Raw genomic sequence first — 20,930 nt, 5'->3', positions numbered from 1 at the left:
ACACCAAATCAACAGGAAAATCACACAGAATGTTTTGGTTAACTTCTTTCACTTGATTCAGTTTAGATGAGAGGGGAAATTAAAGTATTACGAGAGTGCTGTGTGTCTCTTTGCAGTGCAGCCTGTTCTTATTCTACTCTCTCCTGCTGCTCTTGAGCAATAACCCTGCAGAAAAGTTGTTTTATTCCCTTAAGGTAACCTGTGGATGCATTGCCTGGGAGCAGTCATCTTGCTCCAGAGCAAGCAGTCAACTTTTTCTCTTGATTCTACTTCCCGGCTCCAAGTCACGCTGCACCCAGCCATTGTGAACATAAGGCATTTCTAGAGGAGAGTGAAATAAAACCGATACTGCTTTTATGGTTCACAATTTTATGTTACTTTTATTTGTGATTAAGGAAGCACGATGTTAGCTGAAAAAGCAAATATATATTTAAAGGGCAAACACACATGAAATGTGAGATGCAGTTTAAGACACCTAAATATAGATATGAATTAATGTGGTGTTTAAACTTAAAAGTCAATACAGATAACATAGCTTACAGAGAAATTCAGCCTGCTCTATACAGCTCACAGTTGGCCAGCTGAACTGTTCTCTTGCCTCCTTTGACATTAATGGCAACCAGGCACCCAGAAAACATGTGGATGTCTCAATGAAAGCATCTCCGTCTGAGGTTTAATCTTGCACAAAGACATAAAATTCAGTAACTTCAAAAAAAGTCAGGATTCAAATGCAAATACTTGATGTTAACTCCCTATGCCTATTAATTCACCGTAATTTTCTCATTTGTATACAACTTGACAGGGCCTTACAGAAAATTATGAAACTGTTTGAAAAGAAATGTCATGATATGTATTCAAGGAGCAATATGCACTAACTATGTGAAACTGTAAATCTGAATTCTGCTGGTGAACTTGCATGTGTAAACCCATTATCTCTGTTTTAGCTCCTGTACCTATTGAAAAAGTTGTCCACTTGGCACTGAAAATGCTTTGAAGCATTCAGCATTCACCTAAAAGAAAGACTTATGTTTTATCAAGATTTTGATTTGAGATTGTAATGCAGAAAATGATGTGGCAATTTTTCTTTGAAAAGGACTGTATTGCTTTTCCTGCCTCCCCAGGGATTTCCCCTAAAATTTTCAATGTATTCACTATGTACATCTTTCCTAAAATTATAAGACTTGTACTGCTTTCTGTCAGGGTGTATGCACAGTGGGTGGTCATTTTATGCATATGGCTCATGGAAATAATTTGGTCTAATGCAGGTGGTTTTGACTAACCAACACTGGTTTCTCATTGCTGTTTTAATAGGAAAAATATCCCTTAGCATTGGAAGTAGAACTTAAAACTGCAAGAATGGCATCAAGGAACATTACATTTTATTTTTATTGCAGACTGCATTCTCATGACAGATGGAGAACTTGGGGTTAGATCTGAGTTCAAGCAGTCTCTTAACTTGGCCCAGACTTATAAAACGATTTTAAACAAATCATTTAACACACTGGCACCTCAATTCTGCTGCTCTACAATGGAAATTATTTTTCCATGGATATTCTGAACCATTTCCTTTGGCCTATAAATATCTGAGATGAAAATTAATCTGGGTGTGCACATGTAGTAAATCAAGCATTAATGCCAATTTGAATTCAAAATGCAGCTTGATAATAGTTACAATATATTTACTAAGAGGCAAATGCTACAGGGAAGGATATATTCTAGTACAGTGACGAACTTACATTGGTGACGCGTGTTACTTCATTTTAAAGACAATCAGAAATGAGAAAAAAATATTTACTCGGGTGGTGACTCAAAGGAGTATAATGAATTATAGTCAGAAGAAAACAGATTTTTAAGGAAACACTTTCAGGGAGGAAACCGGGTCTTCTCATGAGCGTAACACAAAAATTCATTTTTGTTGGGCTATTTGAAATGTTTTACTATCTAACACAAATTTTCCATTCTTTTGATTCTTTAATTGACCTTCAAGATTCAGACACGATTCATGCACTCTCTCTGCACAGGAGCATCGGGAATATCAGCCTTCTTTCTGAGATATTTTCCAAACATTTCCAATTGACTGAAAACAGGAAAAAACCTGTTATCCTCACTTTTCCTGAAGTTTCAGCCAAAGGCAGACCGCTGTCATTACTAATCCTGGGTCGCCACCTGGTGGCTTTTGGGAAAAATAAATTCAAATTTCACGCGTCCATGGGAGGTCAAGGCTGCGGCACCATCCTTCCCAGTGCTCCCGGAGGGCTGTAGGGTTGGCCCCCTCCCTCTCACATCCTGACAGCCAGGCACAAGGAGAGGCATCGTGGGATTTGTCCAAGCCTTGTCGGCTGACTCTGGGACGATGCATACACCCAGTGTATCTCTCCAAGGCAATGCAAAGGCAAAGCCTTGCTGGGTCTCACTGGTGGATTTGCAGTCTATTTTAGGTATTTTTATAGTTACATTCCCAAAGGTGAGAATACACAGCTCTCAACCAGTCAACACTGCCATATTCACAGCACAGGCAGGAATTAGGAGAGAGCCTGTGATCCTCATTGTCCGCCTGGGAGACTGAGGCTTAGGAAAATGAAGCACCCTGCCTATGGTCACACAGAAGGACACCAGCTAAATTGATTAAATTAAGTAAACCAAATCACAGAATCGTTTAGATTGGAAGGGACCTTTAAAAGTTACCTCCTCCAACTCCCTTGCAATGGGCAGGGACAACATTGAAAAAGGTAGCATTCTGAAAGATAATAAATATTAGAGGGAGTGGCTGAAAAGCAGGTCACAGCACATTGTAAAGACATGTAAAATATTGCAGTAAAAGAACTCTTGTGGTTTCATTGTAATTCTGTTATATCGATTTTATAAGAAATTAAATTCATATCTCTAAATCACTTACTATGCTTCCTGTCTCTAAGAAATTTAACCAAGCTTTAGATGATTACAAATAGCTTTGAGGGTACTATTTGTTCATGTTAATCAGATTTGTCATATTTTGAGAAAGAAAAGGGAAAAGTATTTCTGCAGGGATATAAGAGTTTCTGAGGGATGAAACAAGAAGGAACCAACTGAGAGAAACAGACATTTTTTCTGAAGTCCTTATAAAATTAAGGTGCCTAGGAGCCTTCACTAGACAATGGCACAAGATTAATGAACTCTGTGCATGAGGCTGGTTTTATTTGAATATGGAAAAATGAATCCATAATAGTTATTTGTGACTAAATAAGTAACACGGGCCTGACTGGGTGATTGCCTGGGGATACGTATGCAGTCTAATTTAGTAATAATTTCCATCCCTCTCTGCTCAATGAACAAATAAACAACTCTTGCATGACAAGTAAGTGCTGATGCAACACTAGTAATGTTAGAACTTATGGAAAACATCACTACAAAACTGAAAAAATTAGACTTAAAAATTTTACCATGGCTGTAGCATAGAGTTCTAAATATATCCTGATTAAAAAGAAAAGAAAATGGACTTTCAAATTTGTATTTGAACTTCTGGATTTTTGAATACAATGTGCTGTGAAAGGCTTTTATCTCATTAGTCTCTGTTACTCAGCCCTATTTTGCTGCATCTAACCAAAGAAAAATAAATTGCATAATTGTCCTGAAGAAACTCCTGTTTCTATTCTTTGGGTTTCTTGTCTGTGCGCTTCTTGACACAGGCCTTTGACTTGCTTATCTCTTCATAAAGTTAACTTTATAAGAATCTATTTTGATTTTTTAGAAAAACTTTCTATTTGAACTAGAAACTTTCTACTTCGAGAGCTTTTTAAGGCACTGTTGGGAGGAAAGGGTTAAAAGCAGAGATTGCAGAGGAGGATTTGCGATTCCAAGAGACCTTGAAGGTGAGAATACCAGGGTCTGGAGAATACCAGCGTGGGAATATACCCCTTAGACTATGCCCACTAATTTCTATCCACTGTCTGTTTTGAGAATTTCTGTTTAGAGATGCTGTAGGTGTTTGGAGAGACCTGGAGGCACTCTCAAGAACATGCTTGAGCTCCCTGCTCCGGGAGAGAGAAGATCAGAGCTCAGAGATCATAACAAACACAGAGATCACAGCATGGTGGTAAGCTCTGTGTGCATGGGCCCTCAATAAGAGGGTGCAAAGAACAGCCCTGACACCCCTCAGCATGGGCTGAGCCTGATGGTTCCTGCCTTCTCACTCCTGTTTCTCTGCCCACGTGTTGCTTTGGGATCCTCCAGTTAAAGAGGTAATGAAATAAATTTACTTTTTTTTGCATTTCAGATGCAGTCTTTTGGTTGCTCTGCCTGCCTGCCTGTGCTGACTCCCTAAACACCCTTTACTTGCTCTTTCTCATTTTCTCTTACAGCATTTTTAAGGAACAGCTCTAGATAAAATACTCTGTTGTGATCCTCACAATGTCATGTTACTGCCTCCCTTTGGTGATAACTTAACCAGATTTGCTATGCATTGCAAAACGCCTCCAGTCACCTCTTTACAACTTTTTACAAAACTTTGATAGGTGTAAGGTAAATTCACTTTTCATAGAATAGGCCAAGGCAATCCGTAGCAATCTAGGAAGACTATATCCAGCTTTCTCACGAATTTAAACATTGACCAGGAAAGTGTTGCATAACCACATCACAAACCATCTAGGCTGAAGCCATCTTCCACCCTTTAACTAAATAACAGCCAGGGATGAGGATTGTGCTGCTTATGCCATGAAGGCACCTCCATGAGAACTTCCTCTGTGAATTGATGGGACCAATTGAAGGCTGGTTTAGTTGTTGACAGCCTGAGAAACCAATTGGAAAAGTCGGTTCGCTCCATGAATTTGAAGCAAGTAAACCCCGGGAAAGCTCTCCTGCATTTCCAGCCCCTCCCAAGGTAACACCGACCTGGCCCGGGCCAGGCAGGGCTGGGCTCAGGAGCTGCCGGGCCCCGTTTCCAACCAGGAGCCCCGATAACCAAAAGAAGCCGAGCCCATTGCTGGGATCCTGGCCCTTTTCCCGGTGTGTCCGTGGCTCGGGGGGCCCTGCCCTGCCCTGCCCCGGCTCGGAGCAGCCCGGGGGTGGCCGAGCCCGCCCGGCCGCCCTCACGGGCTGGGGGGAGGCAGCCGGGCCCGGTTCGGGAGAGCCCCCAGGGCTTTGTGTGCTGGGCAGGGCAGAGGGAGAACCCCCGGGCTGCGGCTGGAGCTGGGGGCGGGCAGCGCCGGGGGAAAGCCACGGACACACGGCCTTGGCACCCATTTCTCCTCTGCGTGCACTTTGCAGTTCTCGTCCTGCCCCTCCAGCGTGGCCCGGGCACCCTGAGATCCTGACACAGCTCCGGCATGGCCTGGCACAGCCCCTGCAACTTCTGTGAGTGAGGTTTTAACTTTTTTACCAATGCTCAGATAAGACTTACAGACTTCCCGTCCTTCCTTGGGTGAGATGTAGAAAAATAGAAAGGATACACCAAAGTCAATGAAGCAAAAGCTAAGTTTCTAGATGGAAGGAGAATGAGGAGACGTCATGAAGGTTGGCTGAAATATCTTTTTGTAAGTTATAGGGGTGGACGGTATTACACGAAAAAAATTCCTTTAAACCATGAAGAGAGACATGGGGGGTGGGGTGAGGTGTGAAGTGTTTGGAAGATCCTTTGCTCCAAGGGAAAAAGGGGATCTCTGTTCCTGGGAATGAAGTATGAACAGAGAGAAGTGAGCTGAAGAGAACTTTTGCTTTTCAGTAGCTCATTCTTTAAAGTAATACCCCATGACTTTGACATGGCCCACAAGCACAGCTCTGGGAAGGCTGTGAAGGTGAGAGGAGTTTCATAATGGCAGATCCCAGGCGACTGTTATTCATGAAAAAGTGGAGTCAGGAGAGAACTGGTTTTTTTTCTTCCTTTCTTGAAAAGAATCCCTATAGCTGAAAGGAAGAAACTCCTCTCCTTAAAGTGAACTGAAAAAGATTTTTTAAGGAAGAAATTGACTGATTTGTCTCTATATGTTGTTAAGGGAGAAGAGGAAGTGGTCTGACCATCTATTCTGAATTTACTATTATTTTTCTTTGTGTTGTTAATAAAGCTTTCTTTATCCCCATTTAAGTTTTAGGCCTGCTTTGCTTTTACTCCTAATTCTATTTCACAACAAAAGGTAAATATATTAAAATTGGCAAACCCAAACTATGACATTTTTGGTGCGTTAGCCGGAAAAATGAAAAACTAAACCAAGACAAGGATTCACAGGGATAGAAGGCACAACAGTGAGAGGCAGACACTCTAGCCTAGTGTGCCCATCAGGCTGTTGTGCTTCACATGAAGCAGTCACATCTGTATCAGTTTGGGATAGGTTGTTGGGTTTTTTTTCCCTGTGAGGAATCTGAATAATGTTAATGGATATTTAACTACATTTTCAAAGCTTTTGTTGTTATTAAAATTTCTTTATATTCAGATTATTTCAGTCAGATGCTCAATTACTTGACAGAGCTTAAAACACAAATGTTCTGGTTTTAAAATGTGTATATATATGTGTATATATATATACACAATATGTATACAATATATACATGAATGAAAAATTAAAAAGATGTTTTTGAGTCTAAGTATTCAAAATATAACCTCAGGCTACAAGGCATCTCTTCCAATAAAATTTGAAAATAATTTCAGAGGGATGATCAAATTCATCAGAGGCAGAGAGATAATTAACATAACCTAATTAATCTCCATGTCGTAGTGAGCTATTTGCTAAGCAGTTGAGTGCACACTAGATGGCAGCCTGAGTATAGATGATTTCATCCTACTGCTTGTTCTCCAAGAAAAGGTAAAAGCCTTGGACTCAGTAGTGTGTTTTGGGAAAAATGAAAATGGATGATGGGACAAAATATGGGATGCTTAGGTCTGCAGTGTGCTTAGGTCCTCCCTGTGGTGTCACCATAGTGTAAGTAGCAAAAAGTCTCATTCCCAGCTAAATGCAAGTAACACCAGTAACAAATGCTCTAAAAACCCAAGGGCAAAATGACCAAAATACCCAGGAATAAACTGTTTGCAGCTCAGATTTCACAACATGGAAACGAGAAAGAGTTCTTTGTGTGCCCCTTGCAGGACAGACAAAGAACAAGATGCAGCAGCTGGTCAGGACAGCCCAAGAGAAGCACTTACAGATAAGATTTGATCTCCTCGCTGCAGCTCTCCACTGAGATCCGCTGGCCCACCTGCGAGGATGAAAGACACGAAAATGCCTTCCCCGTCTTCACCTCCCACAATGTTGAAACCAAGTCCTGTGGAGCCCTTGTGCAGGATGATTTTTCGAGGCTCTCTGTATAGAAACAAAGTGATAATGTTTAAGCACTCAAAACTCTTACTGTGTATGCATTTTTCATAGCATCTTAAGCATACAATATTTTGCCTAAGACACAACGGCCTGCTATTGTCTAAAGAAACCATGCAACAAATGACAAAGCTGTTAACTGGTGAACATATAAGGTAGGAATCAACCAGCATTATTTATTTTCCCCTCATGGTTGAATTCAAACATCTCTATTAATTTTACCCCACTGAAGTAATCTTCACTATGTTAAGTGACACATTTATTAAAAGGAAAAACAAAACACTGAATATATTTAGTAATCTAATTTATAGCAATACTATATATCCAGGTAGAATCAATCTTTATATGATACCTTTTTATTTTAAGCTCTAGCCTTGTTTTTGCAACAAATGAACAAAGAAAAAACTTACAACTCCAAGCAAAGCAATGGCAGTTGTATTTGATCTTGACAGATTTGGAGCAAATAACATTTATATGATCAAGCTAATACAGCAGAATCTTATCAAAACTTTAGTTTGACGTTATCAGGATTGTGCATCTGTTAAGTCACACTGCAGCTTTACCAGTGAACCGGCCTAAGGGGTACCTGATTTTGCTATAGTCATTAAAAAATATTAATTATTATAGAAATCCATAAATAATAACAGGTATATCTCACAGACATGTTTTCATCTGTAAATTGAAAATATGACCCAGAGGATGTCAACATAGCATGCAATTTACTGATGGGAATACTTATATCCAGAAATAGGTAACTTTCCTAAGCAATCAAGGTAGCATCCCTGAGAAAGGGTCCCAAATATTCCTGTTCCCAGTCTCTACATACAAGGCCTCAGAGCTTGTTCTCCCTTGGATACACAAACACACACAAACACATATATGTACACACACTCCATGTTTATTGGTACTTACCCCATTTCAAATCCCTCTAAAAATTTAATTTTCAGAAAAAGTGTAAATGATGTTAAAATGTGATGTGTAAATTTTAAGCCTAGCCCTGCAAGTCTCCCAAACACATACATATAAGTGGCTGTGACTCCTCCCAGAGAAAGAGGATGCTCTACTCATTCTTTAAGTTTACAAATAAAAGTTACCAAGAACAGAAAACACACATTCTACAGAATGCTTTTTGCATAAAAGATTCAGTATTTCCTCCATATTATAGCACAGTTCTGCATCACACAAATGGATCTTTCATTTCCATTTTGTTTTTAAAGAACAGATGAAAAAAGGAGGAGAAGTGATTAAATTGAGGGAAACCTTATTTGATACGAGTTTAATCTTATGGATACATGGAGAGTTTATCTTGACATGATACTTCTGAAATCACAGACATTTGCTAATCTTTGCCCAGTGCTAATATTCAAATGGTATCCCCAACTTGATTATGATGCTAAAATAACATTTCAGCTTTCTGAAACTGAAGCCTCATGTTTTTGAAAGAGAAGAATAAAGCAAAGTATAAGTCCTACTCCATATGGTTCTTTATCTCTTTGGCTTAAATTTTAACATTGTAAAGTCAGAAAATAGATAAAAATACAGCTGTGAGCAAAATACATATTGTATTGAGTTTGTGTATTTTTGAAATATTTTAAGAATCAGAAAATAAAGGTAGAGTTTGTTTTCTTTTGCATCACTGCTGTTGATTTGCCTTGTAGCAACTCCTTCAACACCTTGTTAAATATGTGCAGAGTAGACATAATGTGAACCAGAATCTAAGAAGTCTAAACAGGTTTTTAATTAGAAGTGTGGCCTGGGGGTTGGAGCAGAAGTAGGACAGTGAGCTGAAAGTATGGCTTCTCTTCTCTGCTTAGCCCATGCACTGCTGAGTGTTCCTGGCAACTCATTTGTTCCCCCAGCTTCAGTTTCCTCATCCACAAAATGATACAGTGACACTTGTCATCTTTGAGTCCTACACATCAGAAATACTTTGCAGGAGTTGAGCAACTGCCATTTATTATTTACCAGAATATTGAGGCAAAAGAGGCAGCAAAGTCAAGCCAATATGTCTGGTGAGAAATCAGAAGAGATCTTGTCCAAAATAAAAATGAATATTTTCACATATGACAGGCAGCTTGGATCAAATAGTTGAAAGCCAGGGCCATGGGCAAAACTAGGTCAATACAACTGGGTATCTACTGAATAGTAATCTGTGCAGCTCAACAAAATGTTGGCCCAGTTATTAATCCCAGTCTCTGATCAAGTCAGCAGATTTAAGCCTAAAATGCTGCCAGTGCTGTTTTATAATTTTGGCCTTTTGACAGTAAAATTCACATTCTGCTCTTGGATGATTATGTTTAGGAAGCTCAGACAATAACGGGAAAATGTCAGAAGCTGTGATTAGAATGCAATGGTTTCTGTCCCTGCTCTTTTACCTAATCAGGTCATTTAGGTCATGACTCAGATTTGGCTGAATAGAGGCTGACCATCCTTAAAATGCCTTTGTATTTCTTTCAAATCTGAGTACCCTGCAGAATCTGAAAGGTGGACTCAAGAACACATAAGTGCTGTTGTCACTATAAAAGTAACCTTTAGCCATTACTGTACTACAAAAGCTATAGGAAGTAGAATGTATATGCCAACTCACCTTAATACAATAAATACAGTTTTAAAAATATGTACTTATTCACACTTGTGTAGTGTACTTAAAATGACAACCAAAAAGGGCTTATGGTGGTAAAAAATGTTGATATAAAATTTATGAAGTTGAAGTAGGAAAAATATTTCCTAAGGAGACCAACTACAATACCAGTCACTGTCCAGGTGAACTTTTAAGAGTGATGCATGTTATATAAGTTACAGTCAACCCTTAATATGATATTTAGGGAAGTCTAAAAACAGCTCTTCAAATTTTTCTTGAATTAGGAAAAACTCCTTTGCCTCTGTTAAAAATCTTTATGAAGGCAGTTCCAGTACAAATGAGAGAACTCAAGACAAAATGCAGATAAATTCTGTAAAGGAGGTAATGGAACCAAACACTTAAAGATGACATGATGATGGGAGAGTTGAGAAGTGAAAGAAAAGTAACTCAAATGTGAATGATGCTTGCTAGTAGACAATGAACTTAGAATGCTGAAGTAAACAGCAACTAAGGCAGAATTTATTTTAAAATGGTCATGGTTGTGCACTGGAACAGGCTCCCCAGGGAAGTGGTCACAGCAGCAGCCTGACAGAGTTCAAGGAGCATTTGGACAATAGGTACATGGTGTGACTCAGGGATGTCCTGTGCAGGGCCCAGAGCTGGGGGCCTGATCACTCAGTGATCTTGTGGGTCCCTTCCGACTCAGGATATTCTGTGATGATATGAAAATATTTTATTTGGAGACAATAGATGGCACTCTGTAGCTACCCTAGAAAAAGGAGCAGTCTGATATCCAGTGTCTCTGAAATTCATGTTTCAGCCTCCAGCTTTAACTATTTATCCCATTTACAATTTCTTCTGTGATAAAACAGCTGAAGGTAACTTTGTAGGTGCTAACAAAGCGTACTAGCACTTTAATTTGGTGTGTGCATGTTTTATACCCTCCTGCAGCTCTATACCACATACAAACAGAGCAGAGCAGCAGGGGAAATCAAGCAGAAATTAGAAAGGAGTGCAAGATGAAAACATTCCTGGACTGACAGAAGGCGGGGGGGGGGGGGGGAGGGGGTGAGAAGAGAAGGAAAAAAGGAAAGAAAAGAGGAAAGAAGAGAGAAATCAGAATAACGGGAGACTGTGTCTCTGTAAAGGAGAATAGAGAAGGAAATAAAAAGGTAGGGAAAGAAGAAAGGAAGATTTACATTAATAGATTCAGAAGTAAAGGAGCAAATAAAGTGCTGCAATCCACACAAATTTACAGACTGAAAAATCAATGGCAGAATCAATTTGGATGGACTTGGTTACTTGCTTTAGGGAATGCATCAGATCAGATTCTGTAAATCACATTATAAATTACAGGCCTGATGTAAGAGCAAAGGATTACTAAATTAATATTTGAAAACAATAAGTAGTAACAAACCAGAGCAGATAAAATGTCAACACTTAAGAAAACATTTTCTGTCATAAAAATGCAATGACCAAAAATAAAGCAAAGTCCAACATTTCTGTCCTTAACAGGTTTTTTTTTTTTTGTTTAAGCATGTTTAATTTGATCACTATCTTGAAAACAGCAAGTGCTTTTTATTTACTACATTTGTACTGAATATTTGGTTTGATCAATTTACTTTTAACAAACAGAAAATGACAAGACAAAAAATGTGACTATTACTATCATTCTTCTATAGACTGGAATCCATAGTAATTACCGATCTAATTTAAGAGATTAAAACTAGACTGATAAATGATGGGGAAGTACTTTCTAAAAACAAGTAATTCTTATAATAATTAACTGAAAGAAAATCCATGATTCAATTAATTATTTTTGCTGCTGGCAACAATAAAGAAAAGAATTTTAGTATTCATGTCAAGCAACACAACTCTTTTTGTTTCTTTTGTACCATCTATAAAATTGGAGTGCTGACACAGTTTTGTGCTTTTTGAAATACCTACAGAAATATTAAGCAACACCGGGTGCTTTAAATTATCAGACCCTAGGGATTTCTTCAGTTTTATACAATCAATGAGGTATCTCAAATCTGCAGAGGTTTAGAAATATGGCTTTGATCTTGATTTGGCTGCAGTTTTTTGTTGTTTTGACTTTTAATTTTTTTTTTCTTTTTTGTTGTTGTTGGTTTTTGCCTTCTCTCCTCCCCACCCATTTCTTTCCTTGCCATTTTCTTCACAAAGGATGTTGAAAGCATACATCAATTCATGCATACGGTGCTGCTTTGGTGTTATAGTAATACAGATTACAGAAAGCCCAGAAGAATATTTATCTTACTGCTTGCATTAGGGTAACATCAATATAGAAGTCAGGACCCACAACGTTTGTACACTTATATCATGCAAGAAAACCCACCCCAGCTACTTGAATCAGCAAACAGCAGGAGGGAAAGTTGAAGTTGCAAGAAGTTGTAATATTTGGGTAAAGTCAAATTAGTATATCAGGGAGAAGAGCACACAGGGGACAGGACAATGGGAAATGGCTTTAAACTGAAACAGGGTTGACTTAGATTAAATATTAGGAAGAATATATCTATTGTGAGGCTGGTAGAGGCACAGGTTGCCCAGAGAAGCTGTGGATACCCAACCCCTGGAAGTGTTCAAGGCCAGGCTGAATGGGAATTTGAGCAATGTGGTCTAGTGGAAGATGGCCCTGCCCATGGCAGGGGTGGGACTTGAACCAGATGATCTTTAAAGTCCCTTCCAACCCAAGCCATTCTGTGATCCTCTGAAAGAACACACTCCAAATCTAAGGCAGGAAGGCCCCTTCCCTTGAGCAGTAGAAATATGTTTGTCTTCTGACAATGCAGTCACTGCAGTGTGAGCACTGAGTTACCTTAGAGTCATTTGGCTAATCAAGCAATTTCTTTTTTTACAATCATTCTAGTTTTCCTCTCATGCTTCAGAAACTTCTGATAAATACCTATGTGTTTATTTCTGGCAGCCAAAGGACATTCATACTGGAGGGACCTGAAAAAAGGTGGTTCAAACAGATTGTTAATTCTTCTTCACAGCATTGAACACAGGAAGATTGGAGGGACAGAGTATGTGCCAGTGCATGTGATGGTTTAAAATCTGATTAATAAAACAATAGATAATATAAGATTCTTAGTAGTTGAAGGCCTGAAATAGACACACACATATTTTTAAAAGGCTGCGAGTTTTGCTGAAACCAAGCTTTCTTTATAAAGATTTTCTTCTATACTTCTGCAACTTTTCTTACATCTACAACTCACTTCATGCAGAAGAAAAATCTGTCTGTACTGCTCTCATCTATTGTTTTATTGCAATATCACTTCTGTTGCATCTCAGCTTTTACTTTACCCCTTGTCTTAGGCTTGGCAAAAATTTTTCCACTATTATGTGAAACAGGCCCACCTCTTGCTTTCCTCCCCAGCCCTCCATCTCATTTGCCTTTGCTGCAGCAACCAAAGCACCAGGACCTGGCAGTGCTAAGGAGCTACAGACCTTCCTTTCTCATTTCCCAGTTCTTCACCACCAGTGTTATATGTGACCTATCTGACCCTGTGACGTCTGATCCCTGAGGGTGACTTTAATTAGTGTTATCCTACATTCAATTATGATTGAAAGTAACAAAAATAAGGAAACCTTCCTCTTATCTACTGCTTTGACATTGACCATCACAGTCCAGAGGGGTAACTTTGCCTGCATAAACTGAAACAATGTTTTTTGCCTTCTAATTGATTAGTGATGTATTTCATTTTACTAAATATTGGTATACTAACAACTAAGCACTCAGCCTTTAATAAGATGTACATTTATCAGATTACATAGCAAAATATCACTTTGCCCACTAAAGTTACCTTGTCTGCTTGAAACAAGTATTTTCTCTTTTTATTTGACTATGGATTCCTTGGCATTTCTTGTTCATCAAACATGCAAAACAAGGGTTTATTATAATTTTAATACTGACTACAATTTTAATGCATTTATTCTGCATACATCATGCCTAAATTGTCACAAACTTTTAAGTATACTTAACATAAGGAACTCCCACTGGAAGCCAGGCTTTAACCTGACTGATCCATGTGTGATTGCGCTGGGTTATATTTTGCCACTGGTTTTGTTCTGTAGGAAGACCTCTGGACTTCTGCAATCTTTCATTTTATCTTTTGTAAAGAAATTAAAGCCTGCACGCCAGGAAGAGTTTTCTGCTTGCAGACACCAAGATGGAATTGGCATACAGGAATAATCTTTCTGGTTTGAAAAACTGGTCTGCATTTTTACCATGACACCTGATGTTTACTTCAAATGCACAATAATCTGTCTTCTCCTGGGTTTGAGAAATCTTATTGATTTTTGGAGAGATAATGTAGGACAGCTAATATACTCTTTAGTTCTATCAGGGATATGATTATTCTTGTCTGCTTGTTCATTTATCTCTCTTCCCTCTTCCAGGAGGTATATAATTTACATGCTAATAATCAAAATAAATCCTGAAATTTGCATCTCTGTACCACCTGCTACACCCAGCAGAGACAACTCCATACTAGAAAGGTTTGCTTTGCATCTTGCTTTTAATAACTATTGGTTCCATATTGAAACCACTGTTCTAGAAACCATTACTTACAGCATTCAATAGCTCTATTTACCATGAATGCTCCAGCCTCATAGTTTGTAAGCAAAGCTGGAGGAGATGGAACTAGTGAGAGGCAGCAGAATTGCACCACCAGGAGACAGGAAGTATTCAAATGCTCAGAGAATACCTAAAAACAGCAGTGCCTCTAAGCCATGTTTTGAAATATCAATACACAGGCTGCTAGTAGCAAGCATCTGAAATTACTTTATAGAAGACATTTCTAAAACAAAAAGCATTCTGAAATATCTGTCGTATTCAAAATAAAAATTCTTATCCTTAGTCATGGTTCAACTGCTGTTTATTTATGTATAAATAATTTTATATATATTTCAGATGCTCAGACACATTGATAAGGCAAAAACACTTGATCAAATAAGTTGAAATTCCAGTTTCTATTTTGTATGGTAGCATACAAAATTAAATTTAGTGGGGATGCCAAAAGTAGAGAGAATAGCTGTCAGACAGCACTATCATTAAAGCTTTGTGTGCTAGTATGGCAGGATTAAAAAAAAAATACACAACAAGGGCTGTTTGCAACCAATATATTTCCTATTTTGGATAGTCACAGCTAAGATTATTCATTAAAAATCACTTCAAAAGACTCAAAACAACAATATTTTAAAATTCAAATACTGGAGTTTTCTTGTTTTTTAAACCATGCAAATAAAACATTAGGGAAGTTGCTAATGACGACCTCAAACATCTCTGAAGTTCATGCTTCTATACACAGAACAAATCTGTACACCTCATGTACTGTTATTACACTGTGAAGAATATATGCCTTGAATATAAAGGAAAAATAAGCCTTAAAGATGTCTTTATTTTTCTGACCTGGCCACTCATTTTGTTGCTGAACATGAAGTCCACAAAAGCAATCTCTTATAAAAAAAATAAATAGTTTTTTGTGTTCATTCATCACCTTGTTGAAAAAAAGCTATTCAGTACTTTCAAAATCTATTCTGCCCAGCTCTATTATCACATATTCAACAGGGTGGAAAGGACTAAATGTCAGCAAATGCAATTCCATCTGTACTTCTTTAATCCTCCGAAATTTAATTTTTCATTCATAGGACCCAATAATTATATCAGTTCAGTGACTCCAGTCAGTCAGAGAGCCAGCATGCAGGGTACAAATGTCAGAGTGTGCCGAGGATGCCTTGCAGGTAAAGAAGCTGTTTAAAAAGTGCATCTCAAAAGCAATACAGTGATTCTCCTAAATACAGGATTCTACACGGTTCCTAAAAGAGAAAAATAACTTTGTTTTGTCCTCCAATTCTATTAGCTGTAAACATACTTAGCAGCATGGACTCCACAAAAACATTAGAATAAATCGAGCTTTAACATAATGAACTATTTAGGGCTAAGCTGATTACTCATCTCTGCTCAGCAGTGGAATAGGCTAACAGTCCCACTGTCCTATGTGAAATGAAATATGATGCAGTGTAAGGTGATTAGTAATAATTACAACCTGATGTTCTTCTACCTCCTGAACAACAGGAGACCTGTGGTATCAATGGCAGATTTTCTGCACTCTAATTATTCACACACAATATACGCAAGCCTGTAGCCAGTGTGGCCACTGCCTGTGTGGCCAGTACAGATTCTGCCATTTATCTAAAAAATCATTTAGACAGATTGATCTCCAAATTTAAGTGGGAGTTTAAAACTTCAGGAAGATTCCTGAATTGGTCCAGTAGACCAAGCCAAAGACATAATAATAGAATATCCTTCCTTAAATCTCAATCGAGCAAATTATTTTTTTCTTCCCCTACCTCTTCTTTTTCACCACCCAAACTGTTCTTGAAGCTCAGTTTTATTTCGAACATCAATTTATTCATAAGATGATTTGAAGAAGAGTCAGGGGAATTTATTATGACTTTCTCTGGATTAGAGAGATAAAGAAAAAAATTTTAAAAGGATGGCGTTTAAGCACTGCTTGTTCAGGACTTGAGCAATCTTTGTGTTATTGACAGTCACAGCTTCACTGGACAAGATCCAGAGCAACCTGATCTACCTTAAAATTGGTCCTGTTTTGAGCATGATGGCTGGATGATGATGAGGGCTTAATTTATAGAACTATCTTCCAGATGATAGCCCTTGAGCCACATGCACTTTTCCTGCGTAATTCCATTATTCAATCTAATTTTAATGAAAAATTACCATAGCTCTCTTACATATTTTAAATAATCATATTTTAAAATAATAGATCTAGACAAGAAATGAAAAATTAAGACTTTTGAGAAAACCATTTCAGGCTTCACTTTGGACAGGATTATTTTACACATTGACCACTTTATTTCCTGACTCCACCATGGTACAACTGTAACGGAAACCAAAAGACAACAAGATGATATCTTTCCTCCATGGAAACTTTATAGTCTCACTTTTAACACAAGAAAGAAATGCTTTGAAATATGAACTGAGAGCAGCCAATGGTAAGTTATTACCCATGCCCACAGAGTTCCACATTTCTATGGGAGAGGATAAAAAGAATTTGACATTTTTTTAGACTATATCTGTCAGTGCAAACAAAATCTGTGTTCCTGTCTGAAATATCAGCCTGTATAATACTGTAAAGATGAAAGACTATATTCTGTATTTGTCAATTATTCACATTTTACACCATTGTCTTAGTTAAAATTGAGGCATCTCTGCACCCAGAGAGCTGTGTTCTACAGTTAACACACTCATGAACACAGACACTCACCAGCACAGGATTAATATTAATAATAACATATCAGTATTTCTTCATCCTTAGTTTTGGATACTGGTTTGTCAAAAAGAACTCAAGCGTACATTAAGAAAACAGAATGAGACTTCATTGGACTTTTCCATGATAAGTGGGAAGATTTTAGGGATAACACAAGTAAATATTAACACTAGTCAAGTGAGATGAATTGAAGAAATGGTATCCAGTCTATCTCCATGACAGATATTCTCATCTCCATGAAAACCAAACCTTTCAGTGTTTGTACCAAGAAAGGATCAGCTCTAATTTGAAACTTCATTGCTTCATCTCACAGACTTAAACACCGTGGTGTGCAAACCCACACCTAATGAACAGCTCTGTGCAGGTGGGTAGCTCAGTGGTATGTGACACCTCTACAGCAGCTTCAACAGAGAATCATCTTACCCTTCCACAGAAATGGTCCGCTGCAAGCTCACTGTGGGTGGACGCGTTGCAGTGCTGTGCTGGGAATGACTGCACGGCCAAGGAAGAATAAAGAAAAGCATTTGTTAAAGGAATAGAAGTTTCTCTTGCTCTTTTTGTCTCTAGCACTTTAGCTAATGCCAAAATATATATAACAATCAGATTGTTTTACACTTGTCTAAAGCATTTTGAATTCAGCGGTGCTCATCTGTTCAAAAAGGGCTTAATTGTACAATCTCTCTTGTTTAAATTCAGCTTTCATTTCTCTTTAAGAGCAGAAAATTAAGATAATAACTCCCCCTTATCTTTCCTACTAATTTATATATATATACTCACACACAGAGTTTAGTATTTAAAATAACTTAAATGCTAATTACTCCACTAGATATACTAAACATACAATGCAAATTTAATTTCAGAGCAAAAGGTAAAACAGCAAATGATAATGTAATCAATCTAATCCTCAGTGTTTCTCATTAAAAGAGGACATTCATTCCTTAGAATTGCACCTTGATATAACTTCAACACTAATTTTACCATATTTAAGCAGCTTGAGTCTTTCCACATGGATTTTTATTAATCTAGGACGCAACATTTAGGAAAAAATGTGATATTTTCCTATAGCAAAACACAGACTCCCTGGAAAAAAAACATGATTGAAAAGCCTGAGTTCTAATGGCTTCTAATATGCTATACTGACATGACTAAGAAACTTGAATAATAATAATTATGTTAAAACTACACAGTATGTGCCAATTTTGTATTATACTATGGTATAGTAGTATTGCACATACAAATGGATAAAACAGAGTATCAGTTTTGTGATAATAAATTGTACTCCTCATCCAAGACAACCTGTTTAAATAAAATATTATAAAGCAGAAGCATCCAGGTGTATTTTCTGATTAGTTTAAATGACTAAAGCACATAGTGAGCCCCAGTACTAATAATGCAAAGTACACGAAAAAAATAAATCTTTATGTCAGTTTTATATCACTGATTCTAATAACTGAAGACTTTGTCTTGCTTTCAAGCTTTGTATGTATCTCAGGCTGTTTATTCAGAAGCAACACATCGTATTTTCAATAAAAGCTACTGCATCTGGCATTAGTGAGCAACAGACTTATTTTACATGAATGTCATCCTGTAGCATGATCCATACTGTCTGATGGAAAAGATGTCTTTTTTTTTTGTTGTTTTGTTTTTTTTTTTTTGTGTATGTGTAGCCCATGAAGTTGTGACACATGTCACTGGACAAACAAAAGTCCTGCTGCTTCCTGCTGGTATTCTGTTGTGACAATTGTGCTCTTGTTTTATGTTAGTAAATTATTGTAAGTGTTTCATCCTTATTGAGAAAGTTGCAGAAGGTTTGTGGAAAAGTATATTCCCCTTCTAAGAAGAGCTGCAGATCTTTGTTTTATAGCAAAACTTATTTTGAAGTATTGTAAGTTTCTGGGAACATGGTGTGAACAGAATAGCTGAGTTGGACAAATATTGCAGAATATTATATGAACATTGGCTACAATTTCATGCTAAGTTTGCATGTACAAGGAACTTTACACCCCACTCCTGCAAAGTGAGGGGTTCATCTGTCTGTAATATTCCACCCATTAGAAAACCTTTTCCAATCCTAGGGATTTGTGACACAGTATTCAAATGAGCTCTCACCTTCTTTCGTGAAAATAGTTCAGAACTGGTCATATGAAAACTCATTTTCTTTTACATAATTATAAAAATCAAGCTTGATGATTGGTATAAGCTTGTGCCTTCTAAGGTATCATTGTGACTATAATGACACCTTAAAGTCTAAAATGCAGTTTAATCTTTGCTTGACACAAGTTGCTATTGGAGACAGAATAATAGTCTGATATGATTCCTAAGTGACTTATTGAAAAGATAATCTGGTGAATTCTATCAAACTGATGGAACCAGCAGAAAGAAGCTGTTTTCATCACATGCTTGATACACTTGTGCATTTGCCATGTCTTTGGCAGCACAGAAGAAATAAAGCTTCTGAGTTACTGCTACCAACACTTTCAGTGATGAATGCCTAAACATATCCCTACTGAGATATGCAAGTGGCATAGTTTCAAAGTGACAAAGTATTCAAAGTTTGACATTTAGGCTTATAAAAATGCTACCATTTCTTTGAAATTATACAGAATGAACCTCCTACTAGTTTTAATAATACAAAGCAACAATATTTCCATATCATACCCAGTACTACAGCCACACAAGATGGATTTTCCCTGAAGAAAAGAATCTTACATTATGTAAAAGACCAGTTTTCACTCAAATCTGTTTTATTTTAGTTTGTTGATAAAAGGGGAATATACTGTTCTTGTAAGACAATTTATAAGAGTGAAGGAACAAAGAATGAGATTGTAAATAAGGTGCAAAACTGGGAGCAAAGAATCCAACCTCTCTTTTTAATGGGTTAAATTCCTTTTTGTTTTAAACTTATTTCTCTGGCAAGGCGAACCATTTCGTGGCTTCATTAAATACTAAAGATAGATCAGCCTGCTGTCTGCATATTTTTAAAAATGCTTATTATGAAAATAATGATATTAGTAAGTATTATAGAAACAAAAAGGTGAGTAGCCAGTCTCCTTAGCTTTAATTCTGTTCTAGGCCATGAAAGCTCCGAAGGCACTTTTGCTATGTGGGTGATGCTAAAACTGGAGGCAGCATCATAAACTCTTCTTTCCCCACAGGGATCAGATGAACCATCCCTTCCCCTCCCAAATGACACTTTCACCAATACACAATAGACCAGTGAAGCCTCTATCTGGGATGAAACAATCATGTTGGGGAAATATTTATTGTGTTTTAAACTTCTATAATGCAAGAATATGGACAAACCACCATTAAGGGATCAGACTGCATGATGCTCAAATCAGTTCATCCCAAAGCCTGCCTGTTGCATTGACAGTAGAAGAAATAAGGTTGTTACAATCCAAAATTTTTCCTCTTCTGTAAAGACGCACTGTCTTTACAAAGAGAGTACTAGAAAAGTCATTAGCTTTCCTCTCTCAACTCTCAACCTCTATCAACAAAGAACAGCTGTCTTCTATTTGCCATAGCCCTGATTTAGGAAACCTTTTGTTTCCATGTATCTTTATTTTGACAAGTCAAAACTGACAGCATTAAAGTTATTTGCTTCCTAAAACAAATTGACCTGCAACTTCTCATAAAGAAGCAGTAAACCAGCTGTGGCACGGGCTGGATAGAGACCTTTCTGTACACCAGCTTTGGAGCAGCCATTCTTCAGCTCCCAGCTCTGAAACTGCCAAACAGAAGAAAAATATACAAACTCCATTT

The 20,930-nt window shown here is 37.6% G+C and overlaps 1 protein-coding gene across 8 annotated transcripts in view; it reads right to left on the bottom strand.

The window, feature by feature from the left end:
* Positions 1-20,930, bottom strand: part of DLG2 (discs large MAGUK scaffold protein 2) — a 966,698-nt gene that overhangs the window by 207,577 nt on the left and 738,191 nt on the right. For all 8 annotated transcript variants that reach the window (XM_062487504.1, XM_062487509.1, XM_062487512.1 and 5 more), the window contains 2 exons: positions 17,592-17,660; positions 7,109-7,265 (listed from right to left, as the gene is read on the bottom strand). In XM_062487504.1, coding sequence (XP_062343488.1) covers positions 7,109-7,265; positions 17,592-17,660 — 226 coding nt within the window. The remainder of the gene's footprint in view (positions 1-7,108; positions 7,266-17,591; positions 17,661-20,930) is intronic.

Source organism: Cinclus cinclus, chromosome 2 (assembly GCF_963662255.1).
Source record: "Cinclus cinclus chromosome 2, bCinCin1.1, whole genome shotgun sequence".
NCBI lineage: Eukaryota > Metazoa > Chordata > Aves > Passeriformes > Cinclidae > Cinclus > Cinclus cinclus.
This window is presented reverse-complemented; position numbering and strand designations above follow the sequence as displayed.